This window comes from Lycium barbarum, chromosome 8, assembly GCF_019175385.1.
Source record: "Lycium barbarum isolate Lr01 chromosome 8, ASM1917538v2, whole genome shotgun sequence".
Lineage (NCBI taxonomy): Eukaryota > Viridiplantae > Streptophyta > Magnoliopsida > Solanales > Solanaceae > Lycium > Lycium barbarum.
Window position 1 is genome coordinate 118,346,729 of NC_083344.1, and position 15,387 is coordinate 118,362,115.

General features: G+C 34.2%; 1 protein-coding gene across 1 annotated transcript; it reads right to left on the reverse strand.

Annotated features, from left to right (window-relative positions):
* Window positions 1-8,744: 8,744 nt before the first annotated feature.
* LOC132606894 (proteinase inhibitor I-B-like) lies at window positions 8,745-10,344 on the reverse strand. The gene is made up of 3 exons (XM_060320564.1): window positions 10,192-10,344; window positions 10,003-10,077; window positions 8,745-9,107 (listed from the first exon to the last, which is right to left on the reverse strand). Exons 1-3 carry the CDS (start codon window positions 10,235-10,237, stop codon window positions 8,905-8,907), a joined length of 324 nt encoding a protein of 107 aa, XP_060176547.1. The 5' UTR covers window positions 10,238-10,344; the 3' UTR covers window positions 8,745-8,904.
* Window positions 10,345-15,387: the final 5,043 nt, after the last annotated feature.

Consider the following 15,387-nt stretch of genomic DNA (forward strand, 5'->3'; position numbering starts at 1 on the left):
CTAAGACAATGAGCCTAAATAGACCCTAATCGTCATCAGAATAGAAGTCCTCAATATCGTCCTCAGAACGATATTGGCGGTCTCTTAACACACATCTTTTTTCAGGAGATGTTAGTTCTCTACCGGTTGATGATGCTTGTTCTTCGGCCAACTTTAGCATGTAAAATCTACAACATCTTGCTAGCATTCTGTTGTTTTCTTTTCTAATCCTTTGTACGGCCATCTCGCAAGTTGCTGGACCTACTCAAGGCATGGTTATTGAGTACCTTGTTGGGATTGAAGTGTTGAGATTTTTCAAGTCACGAACAAGACGTTCTGATTCGATAATCCGATGTGACCATTCTCGGCGTAAACCGCAATAATATTCTTGCGGATCTGAATATTTCACATTGCTGAAATCATCATTACGCTCTATAAGAAGGTGCAGATTTAGCTCATCTAGTTTGAAATCACTGGTATCACTTGAAAAACTGCTATGTTTTGAACTCTTATCATCACTGCTATTTGGTTCTTTTGAAAGGAGTAAAGACCAAGCTGAGTTTCTACTACTCGACATTGAATATGTTGTAGTCTAATAACAAAAGAAATGACTACTTATATAGTTGCAAACCCCCAAGTACCCTCGGGGGGGGGGGGGGGGGGGGGGGGGTGTTTTTATGACCCTACCTACTTACCTTATTATAAGAAAAATATTAATCTTCATCGAACATTTCATAGTCCGAATCCCACTTGGATCTAAATCTTGTGCTACCATGTATACCATATTCTACCCTATGATAACATATTTGCATCCGATTGTTCTCTTCGCGAAAATGATTAAGAGCAAAATTAAACTCTTGTGGAGTTCCGCGAGGCATTGACATAGCACGTTTTTTTCGGCGTTTAAGCCCTATTGAAGCTAACTTTTGCTCCAGTGCTTCAGCCTCCCTAACACGCCAATTCCACTCTTCTCTCATTGTTTTATTGTATTCTTGATTGAATCTTTTGTTAGGGTTATTTGAGTAATGAAAATCATCATGATCTAGTTCCCATGTCCTACCCATTGCTTCAAATATGTTTGTTGGGGTAAAACATGTAATAGAACCAAGATTACCAAATTGGGTGTAGAATGTCACGATAACTCGTTTTAAAGTGAATACTAGTTGTTTGTCAATCATGTTATATATAGTACTGCATTTTTTGCCGTTTAGTTGAATTTAATCCATATTACGCAATGTTTCAATACGCAATAGGACATGATTTGACAACACATCATGCATGCCAATTTTAGCTTTTTTTATGACACGTAAAGGACCGATCTGACAATACAATGCTGCATTTTTGACCGTTTATTTGAATTTAATTCATATTACGCAATGTTTCAATGCGCAATAGGACATGATTTGATAACACATCATGCATGCCAATTTCAGCTTTTTATGACACGTAAATGGCCGATTTGACAATATAATGCTGCATTTTTTACCGTTTATTTGAATTTAATTCATATTACGCAATGTTTCAATGCGCAATAGAACATGATTTGACAACACATCATGCATGCCAATTTCAGCTTTTTAATGACACGTAAAGGACCGATTTGACAATACAATGCTGCATTTTTGACCGTTTATTTGAATTTAATTCATATTACGCAATGTTTCAATGCGCAATAGAACATGATTTGACAACACATCATGCATGCCAATTTCAGTTTTTTTATGACACGTAAAGGACCGATTTGACAATACGATGCTGCATTTTTTACCGTTTATTTGAATTTAATTCATATTACACAATGTTTCAATGCGTAATAGGACATGATTTGACAACACATCATGCATGCCAATTTCAGCTTTTTTATGACACGTAAAGGACCGATTTGACAATACAATGCTGCATTTTTTACCGTTTATTTGAATTTAATTCATATTACGCAATGTTTCAATGCGCAATAGAACTCAATACGAATCTATTTAAGAAGAATGTTGGACGAGGTAAAAACTCATCCATTTCATAAGTTTAAGTCTCTTAAGTCATTCAAAAAAACCTCTCTTAAGTCCTACAAAAAATGGCTCAAGATATTCCACCAGTTAAGGTTTCAATACATTGGGATGGTATTATCCTTGACGACAATAGTACAATTCGTTACAATAAAAGACCAAACGTTCATGTTAAATGTCCACTTGAAATGTCTTATGAATCACTAGTCACTTACATATATGAAAAAATGAAGGTTAGTATAGATGAGTATGAAATCTCTATAACAGGCATATATCCACAATCAGTTTCCAATGGTATAGTTCTTTATGGTAGGCATTATATCAATGATGATGATTCTTTGAGGGATTATTTGAATGCGCCAAAAGAATTAAAACATTTAGTCGCCCTTAATGTTCTTGAGATGTATGTTGAAAAGATACCCCGAGAGGTCCCGCAAGAACAGTCCATTCAAGCTAACATGTATGGAGATTTTAGTTCTTACGGGGGTATTTTGAGTGGCCAGGTGCCGCTTGAAAATCTTACCCAACAATTAAATCAAACTTGGTAAATATGCATTCTTATATTATTATTTTGTGCAGTAGCACATGTTTATTGTATGTATTGGTAAATAACTATTTTTAAATCTTTGTAGTACGAGTAATATTGGGCAATCATCTCAATTTAGTGGAGCAACTCATTATTATTAGAACTCTCAGTTCAGTAGAGCTGATTATTATAATAATTCTCAGTTCGGTGCAGCTGATTATTATCAAAACTCACCAGTGGTACCAACTGTGAATGAAAGGCAGTCCTCTCAGTTTGGTGGAGTTGATCATTCTCCACACCATGCTCATTATCAATATCTGTAGGTTAATCACCTTGATGTTAAATAATTAATATATATATATATATATATATATATATATATATATATATTTGAATTTGGAATTTAACATATGCTTTTTATCGTGTAGGAGGAGGCCTTTCTTAGATGGAGTTGATTGTCCAAGTTATGTGGATATATCAGAGAGTGATGGCGATGAACCGGCTAATAATTCAGAGGTAACCGATAATGAAGATAGTGAAGGGGATGAAGAAGATACGAATTTTAGTCCCCAGAGGCAACCAGAACCAACTCACCACCACGCACCACCTCCGATGGCGGAAAACTCAATTCCTGACAGCCCAATGCAGTGGCATTCTGACTATATTCCATATCTTGACAGTCTCCAAGGTCGTGAGGATGCATTTGTCTTCACAAGAGATGATGATCAAAGTCGCCAAAAAACGTGGATTGAACCAAAAAATCCCATGACTGATGAATGCGTCCTTGCAAAGGGAATGCAGTTCACATCAAAAAAGATGTTGCAACGGGCTGTCAGAATGTATTTTATAAAGGATATGAGGGAGTTTAAGGTTGATGACTCAAACGAATCAGTATGGAGGCTGATTTGTAAGCGACATACTCAAGGCTGTCGGTGGTTGCTTCGGGGAATTGCTAAGCCTGTTGGTCTGTGGGAAATCACAAAATTCTACCCTAAGCACACTTGTGATATGGGACAAAGTCGAGCAGATCATTTTAATCTAGATATAAACATAATTTCTCATGTGTTACTTAAACACATTGAGGAAACTCCAAGGTAACTTATCTGACCATTTACATTACATATCTTATAGCAATTAAAATATCACTGCTAAATGTTGTTTGTTTAAACTTATGCAAGATGCCTATCAAAACTTGTATTAGCATGGTCCACTCAAAATATGGTAAAATCATAAGTAAGAGAAAGGGATTTCTCGGGCATAGATGTGCTTTTGAGACGATCTTTGGAACTTAGGAATCCTCTTTTCAGGCGTTGCCAAGGTATATGGCGGCTCTAAAACATGCTAATCCTTGCACTGTTGTACAGTGGCGGCTTTAGAGGGCAGAATTTTTGACTTTGTCTTTTAGGCATTCAAACCAAGTATTGATGATTTTGCTCACTGCCAGAATGTGATATCGATAGATGGGACGCATGTATATGGACTATATGACATTAAGCTCCTAATTGCAGTAGGTATGGATGCCAATGGGTCAATATTCCCTCTTGCTTTCGCAATTGCAGCCAACGAGAGCAATGAGACATGGGGGATGTTCTTGACTCATCTACAAACTCATGTTATTAAGGATCGTCATGGCATATGTGTCCTATCGGATTGTCATAAAGGCATATTGCACAATATGCATATTCTGGAAGGGTGACAGCCTCCACATGCTTACCATCGACATTATTTAAGGCACTTAAAGGCTAATTTGCAATCAAAGTTTGGAAATGGCACTGTAAACAAATTGATGTGGGGGGCTGCAATGCAGCATCAATAAAGAAAATGGGCTGCAAAAATGGAGCTGCTAAAGGAAGTGAGTGAAGAGGCATATGTTTGGTTGATGAAATTAGAAGTTGAAAAATGGACGCTTTATGCTGATGGAGGAAAGAGATGGGGCATGCTCATAACGAACAGCTCGGAGTCTTTCAATGGACTCCTCAAATCTACTCGAGGACTACCTATCACCGCAATGGTAAGACTAACTTTCAGGCAGGTCGTGGAGCGATTTGTGGATAAGACAAGGCAGGCCAGAGCTATATTAGCCGACGAGAGAACATGGATGCCAAAGCCCTATAAAAAGATGGAGCACCATAGAAGAAAGGCAGAGGGTTACCAAATGACCGAGTATGACGTCATGCTAATACATGTGTATGAAGTTAGAACGGGTTATTGCGACGGAAAAGGAGGAAACAAACATATCGTTACTGAGCGTACAAAATCATGCACTTGTGGTAAGTGGCAAACGTACCATATACCATGTTCTCATGCAGTCAAGTGCTTTGAGAGAATGGCCAGAAATGTAACTGATTATGTAGCAGAGGAATATAAGGTCGTAAAATACCTTAAAGCATATTCCGGTCACTTCCGTCCCTTTGGTGATCAAGCTTATTGGCCAGCCGCGCCGTTTTCTATGATAGCGAACAAGAACCATGCCCATAAATTGGGAAAAAACAAGTTAACCTGTTATCACAATCAAATGGATGTTAGCGAAAAGATTTACTCTCGCAAGTGCTCGACATGTAAGCAATTTGGGCATGATAAGCGTTCATTTGGGCAACTCCCGTGGTGGCAGCATATCTGGAAGTAGAAGAGTGTCTAGAACTTGATTTTTTTTTAAGTCTATTGTAATTTAATGATGTATTTCGTTGCTAATGGAATGAAATATTTTTCAATTATTATGAACCTCTCGTATTGGAATTATTTTTAAATATTATATTTATTTTTGCACATTCAAAAGGTGCCAATTAGACAATACAATAACAAAATAAAAAAGACATAAAAGAAGAAAAAACTAATACAAAGCAGAGTAATTTTTTCTTTTCTATCTTTCTTGAACTAAAAAAGTGCTTTCATAGCTTTGGGAGTAAAACAAAAGAGAATAATCAAAACCCTATAAAATATGACACTTAAACCTAAATATAACAAGTTTTCAAACGTACTTCGAAGCACTTTGCAACCCCTAAAATGACGATTCAAATGTATATATATACTTGATGTAATGAGCCGATATTATTGTACACTAAAATAAAATATGAAGTTCTATATAAAAAAAAAAAAAAAAACCAAACTAGGCTTCACGCACACATTCTATGCGTGAAGCCTAGTTTGATTCTTTTTTTTTTTTAATGGGTTAGTTTGGTTCCAATTTTTTTTTTTTTTTTTGGGTTACAAAAGTGTCGGGTCCGATTGTTCTATTGCCCTCTTCTTTCAAGAATTGTTTTACCGTAGAAATTACTACGTTCTTGGTTTTTAAACATACTCAAATCACCGCAACATACTCATATAATTCTCTGATAGTTACCTAAAGACAATACTCCGTATCTGCATACCAATGGCATATATAGAAAGATTTGGAAGCTGCGACTTTTATTTTGTCCCTGAAAGCTAAACTCCATGTTGCGATTTAAGTTTTCATTTTCTCTTAAATTTAGCTGATATACCACCCAATAAATATCCGATAATTGCTAATACGATACCGAACCAACTGATATCTTATCGGTTGGCTAGCTGATTAGTACATTTAAAAGCCGAACCATTAAGAGTAATTATTCGCCCGATAACCAGATAAAAATTAAAAACTAGCACAAAATGGATGGATGAGAAGTTTTTATCAGAGTGATTGGGCAGCGATGGACTTGTAAGTGGGCCTGTAATTTACAACAGAGCCCAGTGCGTCACAGCCCATCAGGCCATCACCTTACCGTCATCATCACTGGGACCCTTGTAAGACCCGAAAATATATTTTTTTGTGCGGAATGTCCTTCAAAGGCACTTGTTTTCAATTTTTTCCCCTCAAATTTGAAATCTTTAATTTTTGTCCTTTGCCTAAAACTCATGAATTTCGAATTTGAATTTCCGCTTAATTAAATATTAAAAAAAAACCGCAAGGCAGAAGTTTGTAGCAAAGTTAGGCTTAATGCCTGAATAGGCCTAACTTTACCCGAAAAGTTAGGCCTTAAGGCAAAGGTTCTGCCTTGAGGCCTAATTTTGGGTAAAAGTTCACCTTAAGACAAATAGGCCTAATTTTAATTTGCCGCCTTAAGAAAAATAGGTCTAATTTTGCTACAAACCTCTACCTTGCTATTTTTTTTTTTGACTAAGCTGAAATTCGAATCCAGAACTTCGAGATATTAGGTGAAGGACAAAAATTAAAGACCATTTGAAGGACAATTGTGCAAATGACCCACTTGAAAATGCACTTATCACCACAATTCATGGGCTGATGTTTGCAAATATCTCTTTTCAGCCCCATTAGATTTTATTCTTATTTTAAAAGTTGCGTATATATATTTTAAGAAGTTACTTTTCTGAATAACGCTAGATTTAATTTTAATGTTTGCTTATATATTTCTCAACTTTACAGATAAAGCATTAGGCTGTCATTTAATATTTATAATACAAAATTTTAGATCACAATCTAACGATATCTGTCAAAGCAAATCTTTTGATCATAATCTAAAAGGTTCATTAGAGCTACTGTTTGTCTTAGATTCTCAATCATGGAAGCTAAATTTAGTTCAAAGGGCTCAGGAAAGCTTTTTCCTGAAAGGAAGAAATCTGGTTTATTCCGAGATTCAGCTTCATAGCTAAAGAATCACGGCACCTGATGAGAGCACAGGAGTGCAACAAGGTGGTGGACATGTGCAGTTTCCTAATCTAGGCAGAATAGGATTGAGATTACTTTATGTCTTTTTAGCTTCTGTTATTTGTTTATACTTGAAGTTTGTTTTCTTTTCTTTTTGGCAATTTTAATAAAAATATCCTCCACTAAGGTTACTTCATGGTGTTACTTAGTGGTTACATTAAAAAAAAAAAAGGATTTATAAATTACAAAAAGTATTTTAAAAAATCATTTACTGAATAATTATCCTAATAAGGAATAAATGATACTTGTAAAAGTTTCACCTTGCGAGCACAAGATTTTCTAACCGTTTATTTTGTCTCCTTTTTCAAACTTCCTGCCTAACACGTAACCTCTTCCACTCCATCCTTGATCATTATTGTTTTGTATGAGGATTGAGGGCCTAAATTACTAAATCATACACAGTGTATATACACAAAAAATATCACAATAACAGAGCCACCAAAACTTCAAATAATAGTGGTGATTGTTATTCTCTGTATGAGGGTATAATAATATTTTTATTCGCATCTAAAAGGGTTAAATGAGCCGGCTGGATGAATTTGAGCAGGTCAATTTAATAAATGACAGCTTAATTCGTACCCTTATACTGTTGTGAATCTTTCTCGATTATTTAGAGATCATATCTTTAAGTTACATGAGTTGTCAACTACCATTGTTAGTCACAGAGAGAAGATATTTCTAAATTGTTTGAAGAATTGACGTGCAAAAAGTTGAAATTCACTTCGACATATCACCCCATTATGGACAATCTGGGAGGTTTTTCACAATTTCCAAATTTTGAAGAACCTTGAGGATAAGGTTCCTTTGAGAGTTATGGACTGTAATAATTTAAGTTGAAGTTAGTAGAGGTCCTATAAATCTTATTATGGCCAGTTTAGTCCTTATTGTTAATTTCTTGTTTTACACCTAGATATCTTTTGTAGTTCCTTCTAGTATGGACACGTGTTTGCTTTATGAGCATTTGGTTGTTACATTAGCCGGCTGATGTACTAACTCTGTTTTAATGAAAAATGTCAAAGAACTGTTCCTTCTTCCTCTTTTAATTTCTCATTTTCTCTCTTCTTCCCTTCCATCTTCCGCATTTCTTCTTAAGAGCAAAGGCGATTAAATTTTTGGATTCAATCTATAAAATTTTCTTATAGAATTCATTTTATTTTTAAAATGATAAATTCGAACTGATTATTTATCGTAATTTTAATTTTTATACCTAAATTATGTTTCGCATTAAAATACTAATTCAGATGACTTCGATAACTACACATATGCTGCATCTGCCACTGAATTGAGCTCAATGTTAGCTCAGATTGTCACACGTCTTTATGGGATATGTTGATAATTGAATTTTTTTTAATTCTTCTTACTACTTTGGCTTTCTTTTCAATCCATTTTGGGAGTTGTTTTGAAATCTTCAAACTGGTAGCTAGTATGAGATATCCTGCGTGTATATGTCCTCCAGAGAATCAAAAGAGAAATAGAACTTAAACCTGTGCTTTTACTCCGAAAAAAAAAAAAGGGCGGTGATTAACAATCATAAACGGAATGGTCAGGATGATATATCGAATGCCACACTTATTTATTAGTCGAAATATCACTGCACTGGCATAGGCATACATGGAGACAATAACCATACAGCTTCAATTTGTTTTCTTGGGACTAATTATTAGACATACTTAAAACACTCCATGGATTATGGGAGTAATTATTTATTTTCTTTAACCAACTCGAGGAGTTTGTACGACAAAGTCCAAGACATTAACAAAAAGACGAACTCGATCACATCTAAAATCTGTTGTCACTGGAGAACCATTCAATATACTGGGAACATTAGTTATATTTGAATTTTCATTCTGAATTGTTTGTCTCGCAAGCGTGGCTGGTACACCAAGAAGTTCTGGCCATGTGTCCTTTGTCACTCCTATAATTTACATATAGTTTAGTTAGAGAAGGGAGAGAATATGATGAAAATAATTAGAAACAGTATGCATAATTAATTATAATTAGATATAAGAAAATAACATATATAACTAGGAAGAAGTGGTAGGGAGCAGTGTTTTAAAAGGCGGGGGCGTAAGGCGAGGCGTTTTATGTCTGCCTCAGCGAGGCGTAAGCCCCGAGGCACGAGGCGTAAGCCTCATGGGACTTTAATTTTTAGTATTTTATAAAATGATATAATTATAATAAATACTTTTAAATTGGTTAAATAACGTAAAAAATTGAAGAAAACAATAAATAAGTGATATATATATATATATATATACACACACACACACACACATATACATACTCCACCCCCACAAAAAAACTAATTAGAACAATCTATTATACGTACTTACAAGTATAAGTGACTGCTCGTTACTTTTTTGAGATAGTAGAAGACAAGATAAATAATTGGAAAAGAATATATATTAGGCATTCTAGCAATAAAAAAAGGTCTTGACTTTTAAATTTAATGTTTCAGTTCCTTTTTAAAATATTTGAGTAATTACATGTTGACTTTTGAAAATTTGGGCATTATACTAAGGACTTATTTAACAAATTTCGTTTTAGTTTGAAGAAGTTTTCTGGACTTACGCCCCAACAAAAAAAAACTCGCCCCAAACGCCTAGGCTTACGCCCCAACAAAAAAAAAACTCGCTCCAAACGCCTGGGCGTACGCCCCAAATTGCTGGGCGTACGCCTTTGGGGACTTGCGCCCCGACCCATCGCCCCGAGACATTTTTGGTACGCCCCGCCCCGGGGCTCGCCCCGAGGCTCGCCTCAAAAACGCCTTTTAAAACACTGGTAGGGAGATAAAAGACTATAAATAAAACCTGGGCAATCAGACTGAGAAACATCAAGTTGCAAGACATTGATTTCCAAATCTCGAGCAGTGAGAGGTTGAAACACTGGTCATAGAATAATTTACATAAGTTAATATTTTTTAGTAATAGATAGAAATAAATGTGAACAAAGTAAAAGACTAAATGTGGGAATTAATGAGAGAGAGAAATAGGGCTAACGTGATGCCAGAAGCAGGAGAGCAACAACGTAAGCTAACTTCTCCATAGTCTTTGGCTAAATTTTCTAATTGCTATGGAAAATTGAAATTAAGCAAACCAAGTTGTGATTATTTGTTAGATTGTTTGGTTTTAAGGGGGTATTTATAGGAGAGTTTTTGCCTCAAATTACATGCATGAAAACGACTTGTTTTTCTTATGAGCAGCCATATATAGTGGATTTAATTAACGTTGAAAGCTTGATAAGTTGTCCCATCCATTACTCAATGTTGTTTTATTCTTTTGTTGAGTTTGTGTCAGTTATCGTTCTTACATTACGTATTACACTAAACTATTGTTTCAGAACTTAGGGGTCGTTTGGTAGGAGGTGTAGGATGAGCTGAATTATTAATCTAATGAGATTAGAATTAATTTTATGTTTGATTGGTGGGATTTTGATATTCCATCTAATCCCATGTAGATGGAATAAAAGGTGAATAAGGTGGGATTAGTAATCTCACATAAAGGGTGAGATTAATAATCCAACTTATCCCACCCTATCCCATCTAAATGGGATAACTTATGTCCTACCAAACGACCCCTTATTGTTTTATGATTTTCATATAGATCTATGAAAAAAGCATCTGTGGAGCAAATTATTCCACGTGGATGCTGCTAACTTATTACTTTCTCCCTTTTATTTTAACTGTCGTTTGAATTGTTTTTACGCGCATTAAAAAAACAATAAATACAGCATCTTATTTTTAAAAGTCAAACTATTCAATAGTAAAATGAAACAGACAAATTAGATTGTAATGATTCATACACCATCCAACTAATCTGAAATGGCACGTACTCACCGTCATTGCGTTGAGTCTTGTGCATAATCATGTGCCTTTTAGATTATTTTTTAACTTGCTAAGTCAAGAAACCATAGAGTAGTGGATGGCCAGAATAAGAAATACGGAAAAGATCCGGATGTAACCTTCTATTATATGAAATTACACGGATATATTCGTCGTTAAAAGATGATCTCACATATGCTCTTAACGTTATTTTTTAAATTACTCATGCCCTTGATTTAACGGAAACACAATAAAAATATTGGAGATCAAATTTGCACAGTTTCACATAGTATAAAGGCATATTTGATCCACTCAAATTTCTAAATATTATGGCAAAAAATAAAAATATGACACAAAATAAAAATATGGCACAAAATATCATTGTATTTCAAAACATAAAAAACATTTGCAATTACAATCCATGCATTCACTATTATATTACATCTAAATTATACAACTAAAAATCAAATGCAATTACAACTATCCTTTAAAGATTGTTTTCACAAACCCATTTTCCCTTTTAAAAGATTTGTTTTACTAATGATCATATCATTTTAATTTTTTAATTTTTTGATGATTTGGATAGTTTTTTTAGATATTTTTCGTCTTCACAGTCCCAATATCTACACGATAATGCATGCAACAACTGCCGCACGAAACATAAACATAAAAAAAATTCATTACAGATCTGTCAAAAAAAAATCACAAGTCTAATGTAAATCATTACAGATCACAAAAAAAAAATCACAAGTCATTACAGATCTACTAAATTTCTGTTATGCGTAGAATTCGCAAAAGGGTCAGACCACATTGAATTTTATGTAAGACCGTATAAATGTTTAAAATGTAATATTCTCTCTAGTGTTGTTATCAAAGTTTCAGCACTGCGGGAGACGTTTTTTCATGTGTCATAAGTCTAATGTAAGTTATCTCTTTTTCCTTGTGATTTTTTTTTTTTTGTGGCAAATCTGTGATGAATTTTTTTTATGTTAATGTTTTGTGCAGCAGTTGTTGTATGCATTAACTTGTAGATATTGAGACTGGGAAAAGACGAAAAATATTTAGGTCATTAACAAATTGAAAAATAAAAATGATATCATCATTAGTAAAACAAATCTTTTGGAAAGGAAAAATGGTGCTCTTATTTGTGAAAATAATCATTAAAAGATGGTTGTAGTTGCATTTTATCTTTTAGTTGTATAATTTAGATGTAATGTAATAGTCCATGGATTGTAATTGCAAATGTTTTTTATGTTTTGGAATGCAATAATATTTTTGTGCCATATTTTTATTTTTTACCATAATATTTAGGAATTTCAGTGGATCAAATATGCCTCTATACTATGCGAATCTGCACAAATTTGCCCTCCAATATTTTTGTCGGGTTTCCGTTATATCAAGGGAATGAGTAATCCAAAAAATAACATTAAGGGCATATATGAGACCACCTTTTAACGACGGGCATATCCGTGAAGTTTCATATAGTAGAAGGGCACATCTGGACCTTTTCCGTAAGAAAAATGACAAGTTCAATCCAAGAAACACGTGTAATAACGTGAAAATAGGATTTCTTGCCCTCTTACAATTTGAATAGAAGAAAATGACTCCTTTCGCATATACCATCTGATAAGATTTATTTAATTAACCGAAAATTTGTAACGTTGGTTAATAATTCAATCTTTTAACCTCTCTCCTCTCCATAGCCTAACAATAATTTTTCCATTTCCTTCCAAATCTTTTAAACAGGAGAGGACGAAAAATAATTCGAATGCACTTCAGTTTTGAAATTTCTACCTATAGTTTTCCATTGTTAAATAATCTCAACTAATGCGCAACTCGTACGAGTTGCCCTTTTTCAATTCTATTTTTGAATTGAAGAATTTTAAGATTATAAACAAACTATTAAATTCAATTGCGCTTCGTGCCGTGTGAAAGATATCAATTAATTGAGTAGTATCTTAACTTATAAAGCCTACATAAAATTTTCAAGTAGATGAAAAAAAACACTAACAAAAATTATTCAATCACTACTTATCTAAATAATACTCTAGCTAATCAATCATAAACTTCTATATTGTTTCTTGAATTGTTGCCTTCAATTCCACTGGTATCTTCCTCACAGTTTTGAATGGAATAAGTACCAAGAGTGATAGATTGATCTCAATATTCCAAACCCTGAAGAGACATTCAAAAACAAAGGGAAAATGTTGAAATAATATACTCTAAAGATACTAATAAAGTTGGGGAAAGCAACCGAAAATCATCACGAAAATCACCATGAGAGCTACGAATTGTTCTAAGAATAGGAACCAATAATGCTTGAATTTTTCACATTACAATTAAGAAAATAATCAACGAAACACAAAATTAACAAAAATATGAAAAAAAAGAATGCCAAAGGCTTATAAATGTGACTATTCTTCAACTACTGGATTCAAGACAATCATTATGAAAAGTCATGAAAATCTCAAACGTCACACGCTGGTTCTCTAAACTCCTAACTCTATTAACCTCACAAGACTTTGTTCACAAAACTCCAACTCTGTATGGTAGATTCTTCCTAACGATTCACATGCCTTTTTATATCATCTCCTTAACATATGTCTTAGCTAAAGAATACCTTAAATGCAACAAATAATAAAGATAAATACAATGACAATAACTTAGAAAAGAGAAATTTGTATCTTTGATACAACTGCACTTAGGATGAAGTTTCCTTCATGTAACTCACAGAAGGGCCAAAAAGTAATGCAACAATTATTTGCCCTCCAAAGCAACAACATTTATCGGGTCACAAAGTACAATTTTTTCTCATCAGAAGAGAGTTTAATGCTTAATATTCACTTTGCAAATCAACAAAATGTGCTCATGTATTAGCACGTTAAAATATAAAACATAAACCAGAAATAGACATATAAACAAACTCACCTTTGCAGCTCAACAAACACGACATCCCTGATTTTCCCTTTTGCTTGGTGTACAAGAAGGGTTCCCATAGTCCCATATCTTGTGAACTCATTAACTACAACCTATACAAATGGAAAACTGGCTTAATTGAATAAAAATAAGATGATGAGATGAGCAAGATATAAAATGATAGCAAATTACCGATTAGATATTAAAAAAATGGTAAACTAAAGATAAGAGATGACATGATAGACTTTCTGTAACTTAATTTGCATTTACTTTTCATTTTTTTTGGTAAAAGATATTTTTATAAGGGAAAAGGGTCAAAAATACCCCTCTACTTTAAGAAAAGACTAAAAATATCCTCCAAACTAAATTTTGGATCAAAAATACCCCTCACATCATCAAAGTTTTTACATATACACCTGTCTTAACGGAAATTCCCAACCGCGAAGATAATCCGGTTTCATTTTGTAAATTCGCTCCATTATTTAAATCCGACCCAACTATATAAAAACATATGATCCTACGATCACATTTTTTCACTCTGGTCTACATGTTTAAAGGGGATTGTAGGATCATAGGTTTTTATTTAGTTGGATCGGGTTCAAATAATGGAGTGGGTTTAAAAAATGAAACCGAATTATCTTCATAGATTTGGGAATTTCCGTTAAGACAGGGGTATATGTGAAAACTTTGATGACGCGAGGGGTATTTTTGACCTAAAATTAGTTTGGAGGATATTTTTAACCCTTTTCCCAAAGTAGAGGGATATTTTTGACCCTTTTCCCTTTTTATAAAGATGGTTACCATGGAAGAGCAATAATCAAGACACCTCCTACCACTAAAGGATGTGGTGCAGCGGATGGCGCTGCATCCTCCCTTAACTAGAGGTCTCGGGTTCGAGTCCTGGGTATGAAAAAATCCTTGGTAGAGAGCGTTTCCCCCTAAATGGGGGCTCTACGCGGCGTGAATCTGGATATAGTTGGGCTCTAATGCGGATACCGGATACCGGGTGGAAAACCAAATTTCTTAAAAAAAAATCAAGACACCTCCTGATAAGCAAAAAAAAGGACTTACAAAAAGAGAGAAATTGCTTGCAGACCTTGCACTAGGTCGTATGCCAGTATTTTGTTTTTTAGAATTAGGTGTATTGAAGAACAATTGAACCAAGAGAGCTAAGCACCAACCTTTATAGTGAAAACTTTAAGGAAATTTCATAAAAGCTCAATTCCTGTAACGGGGTTTCCATTTTCAATATTGCAAGGAAAAAAAGTAGAACTAAGAGACGCATTCTCAAAACTAAAACGCAAATTCTTCAGACAGTGCTACATTTAGAAATTGTGCCAAAACCCTTTTTTTCTATTTGTCAATTTCTAATGGATTGATATATAAATCAGTTATCCACGGATATATTGATAAAGAACGATACTACTAAGTCATAAATTCAACAAATTAAGATTAAAAA

Coding starts and splice junctions, on each gene's coding strand:
- LOC132606894 (XM_060320564.1), bottom strand. CDS start 10,237: ATGGAGAAGTTAGCTTACGTTGTTGCTCTCCTGCTTCTGGCATCAC. Junction 10,078..10,191: donor TCTCCTGCTTCTGGCATCAC/GTTAGCCCTATT, acceptor TTCTATGACCAG/TGTTTCAACCTCTCACTGCT. Junction 9,108..10,002: donor TTCTCAGTCTGATTGCCCAG/GTTTTATTTATA, acceptor TGTAAATTATAG/GAGTGACAAAGGACACATGG.